At 48.9% G+C, this 4,062-nt stretch overlaps 1 protein-coding gene across 1 annotated transcript in view; it reads left to right on the forward strand.

Annotated features, from left to right (window-relative positions):
- Positions 1-339: 339 nt before the first annotated feature.
- The window catches only part of KPNA7 (karyopherin alpha 7 (importin alpha 8)), a 36,651-nt gene continuing 32,928 nt past the window's right edge, over positions 340-4,062 (forward strand). Inside the window, exon 1 of the mRNA XM_011985800.1 lies at positions 340-405. Within this exon, the coding sequence (XP_011841190.1) occupies positions 340-405 (66 nt within the window). The remainder of the gene's footprint in view (positions 406-4,062) is intronic.

Raw genomic sequence — 4,062 nt, forward strand, 5'->3', positions numbered from 1 at the left:
GGTGAAACCCCATCTCTACTAAAAATACAAAAATTAGCCGGGCATGGTGGCAGGTGCCTGTAATCCCAGCTACCTGGGAGGCTGAGGCAGGAGAACTGCTTGAACCCGGGAGGTGGAGATTGCAGTGAGCTGATACCCTGCCACTGCACTCGAGCCTGGGTGACAGAGCGAGACTCCGTCTCAAAAAAAAAGGCTAGCTTCCTGGGTCTACTCTCTGTTCCACTGTGAGCCCTTTAAGGGTTAGAGCCTGATGATACTGACATAATAACCCACATAATGGGCGCTGAAAATTTCTTTGTTCCTGTCCAACCTGCAGGTAACTTATTACTTCCAGTCAATATGCCGACCTTAGATGCTCCAGAAGACAGGCGGAGAAAATTTAAGTACTGCGGCAAAGATGCATCTGTGAGTATAAAACACCTACCTGCTTCTATTGGGGGCCAGTGCAATCTGCATAGAAAATGGGGTGAAGAGACCAGGCACGGTGGCTCATGCCTGTAATCCCAACACTTTGAGAGGCTGAGGCAGGTAGATCACGAGGTCAGGAGATTAAGACCATCCTGGCCAATATGGTGTAACCCTGTCTCTACTAAAAATATAAAAACTACCTGGGCGTGGTGGCATGCACTTGTAATCCCAGCTACTTGGGAGGCTGAGGCAGGAGAATTGCTTGAACCCAGGAGGTGGAGGTTGCAGTGAGCTGAGATCACGCCACTGTACTCCAGCCTGTGCTACAAGAGAGAAACTCCATCTCAAAAAAAAAAAAAAGGGAGGATAGGGAGTGGTGGTGGTGGAGAGATGGGTTGATAAGGCAAATATAGCAAAAGATTCTTTAGATAGCTGCCTAGGTGTTTCCCTGAATCAACCTTTCAACTTTTCTGTATGTTTGCTATTTTCATCGTAAAATATTAAAGGTGGGGAAGACAAAAAACATGTGGACTTAGGAGCCAGACAACTGTGGAATCAAATCAAAGTTTCCATGGAATCTTGCAATTATTTAATTTCAGAACCCCAGTTTCTTCATCCATAAAACAGGGCTGCTTAGCTGGGCTGTGGTGGCTCATGCCTGTGTTCCCAGCACTTTGGGAGGCCAAGGTGGGAGGATCGCTTGAGGACAGGAGTTCTAGATGAGCCTGAGGAACATACCAAGACCTCCAACTCTACAAAAACAAAACCAGCCAAGTGTGGTGGCAGGTACCTGTAGTCTCAGCTACTCTGGTGGCTGGGGCAGGAGGATTGCTTGAGCCCAGGAGTTCAAGGCTGCAGTGTACTGTGATTGCGCCACTGCACTCCAGTCTGGGTGACAGAGCCAGACCCTGTCTCTAAAACAAAACCAAACCAGAAAACCAGGCTGGGCTGGGCGTGGTGGCTCACGCCTGTAAGCCCAGCACTTTGGGAGGCTGAAGTGGGCAAATCGCTTGAGGTCAGGAGTTCGAGACCAGCCTGGCCAATGTGGTGAAACCCCATCTGTACTAAAAATACAAATGGGCGTGGTGGCGGAGGCCTGTAATCCCAGTTGCTTGGGGGGCTGAGGCGGGAGAACTGCTTGAACCTGGGAGGCGGAGGTTGCAGTGAGTCGAGATTGTGCCATTGCACTCCACCCTGGGCAACAGTGTGAGACTTCGTCTGAAAAAAACAAAAAACCAGGCCGCTATTTATTTCCAAGGGGCTGGATGGCTTTCCCAGGGGCCAGTATACAGGTGTTTACAGCTGCTCATGTCAATGAGGCTTACCAAGGAGCTAAAACGTCAGCGTATAGGTATGGCCAACAAGCATGCCTTGTAGACATAGGACTTGGAACTGAGAGGTCCAGGCTGTTCTTGCTGCCAGGTTGAGCCCAAGGGCTGGGGACAGTGGGAGGCGGGGGTCTGTGCTGCGTATATGGATTCTAACTCTCACTCAGCTTCTTCGGTAGCATAGTTTTCTGTTGCTAGCTTTGTCCTCCATCTCTATCTTTTTCTTTTTGCGATGAAGACTTGCTTCATAGTCCAGGCTGGAGTGCAATGGTGCAATCTCGACTCACTGCAACCTCTGCCTCGCAGGTTCAAGCAATTCTCATGCCTCAGCCTCCCAAGTAGCTGGGATTACAGGTGTGCGCCATTACACCTGGCTAAATTTTTGCATTTTTAGGGGAGACAGGGTTTTGCCATGTTGGCCAGTCTGGTCTCAAATTCCTGGCCTCAACTGATTTGCCTGCCTTGGCCTCCCAAAGTGCTGGGATTACAGGCATGAGCCTCTGCACCCAGCCCCCATCTCTGTGTCTTGACTGGCATCATATCAGTTTAGCTCCACCTTGGGAATCCAAAAGCCTGATGAGGAGAATTAGGGAAGCACAGGGTCAGAGCAGCCTGGTTAGGCCACCATCAGGAACAAAATCACTTTTTATTTTTTATTTTTATTTTTTTGAGACGGAGTCTTGCTCTGTCACCAGGCTGGAGTGCAATGGTGTGATCTCGGCTCACTGCAACCTCCAGCTCCTGGATTCAAGCAATTCTCCTGCCTCAGCTTCCCAAGTAGCTGGGACTACAGGTGCCTGCCACCACGCATGGCTAATTTTTTGTGTGTGTTTTGGTAGAGATGGGGTTTCACCATGTTGGCCAGGATGGTCTCAATCTCCTGACCTCGTGATCCCCCTGCCTCGGCCTCCCAAAGTGCTGGGATTACAGGCGTGAGCCACTGCCTCGCCCAGGAACCAAATCACTCTTACAGTAACCTATTCCAACAAAGAAGCTGTCTGGCTTCCAGAACCACTGCAGATTAAAGGAAGTCAGTGAGAACAAAGGAATTGAGTCTTGACAGCAACAGGTAGGGCCTGCCAAAGAGAAGAGAGAAAGGTACAAAAGTGTTTACAGGGAAGACCTGCCTAGCGAGGGGGCAACAATGTGATGGGCTCAGTGATTCCCAAAGATGTTCCTGCCTTGCCATATAATGCCACCATGACCCTTTTACGTTTTTTCCTTTTATTATTTGATACATGGTCTTGCTCTGTCATCCAGGCTGGAGTGCAGTGGCACGATCATAGTTGACCGCAGCCTCTGCCTCCCAGGCTCAAGTGATCCTCCCACCTCAGCCTCCCAAGTAGCACCATGCCTGGCTAATTTTTTATTATTCTTTGTAGGGACAGGGTCTCACTATGTTGGCCAGACTGTTCTTGAACTCCTGAGCTCGAGCAGTCCTCCTGCCTTGGCCTCCCAAAGTGCTGAGATTGCAGGCATGAGCCACTGTGCCCAGTTGATGGTCGTTTTTCAAGCAAGAATTAAGTAGCTTAAGGAACCAAAAATATCTAATACATGGTGACTTCTTTATAATTGTTCCTGAAATGTCTTCAGCCTAAGCTCAGCTATCTAGAAAGGTTAAGTCATTTCCTCAGGATTCTTAATACTATAAAGTTTGAGTCATTAACTGGCAGAGAGAGCGAGAGAGAGAGAGAGCATGAGCATGAGCATGTGTTTTTTTAGAGGCAGGGTCTCACTCTATTGCCCAGTCTGAAGTGCAGTGCTACAATCATAGCTCACTGCAGCCTAGACCTCCCTGGCTCAAGGGATCCTCCCACCTCAGCCTCCCAAGTAGCTAGGACTACAGGTGCATGCTACTATGCCCAGCTAATTTTTTTTGGTAGAAAAAGCGTCTTGCTATGCTGTCCAGGCTGGTCTGGAACTCCTGGCCTCAGTGATCCTCCTGTCTTGACCTCCCAAAGTGCTGGGATTACAGGCATGAGTTACCATGCCCAGCCTCATTTTAGTTTTAATCTCCCTCAGTATGAGTTACCATGCCCAGCCTCATTTTAGTTTTAATCTCCCTCAGTATGCAGTTTTGGGGATGAAGGCTTTAATGGCTTATAGACAGGTTTCATTAATAGTGGAAATGGGTCATGTACAGTTGCTCAGCCTACAATCTCAGCACTTTGGGAGACTGAGGCAGGTGGATCACTTGAGCTGAGGAATTCTAGAGCAGCCTGGCCAATATGGAGAAACCCCATCTCTACTAAAAATACAAAAATTAGCCAGGTGTGGTGACAAATGCCTGTAATCCCAGCTACTTGGGAGGCTGAGGCACAAGAAT

This window comes from Mandrillus leucophaeus, unplaced genomic scaffold (assembly GCF_000951045.1).
Source record: "Mandrillus leucophaeus isolate KB7577 unplaced genomic scaffold, Mleu.le_1.0 Scaffold29, whole genome shotgun sequence".
Lineage (NCBI taxonomy): Eukaryota > Metazoa > Chordata > Mammalia > Primates > Cercopithecidae > Mandrillus > Mandrillus leucophaeus.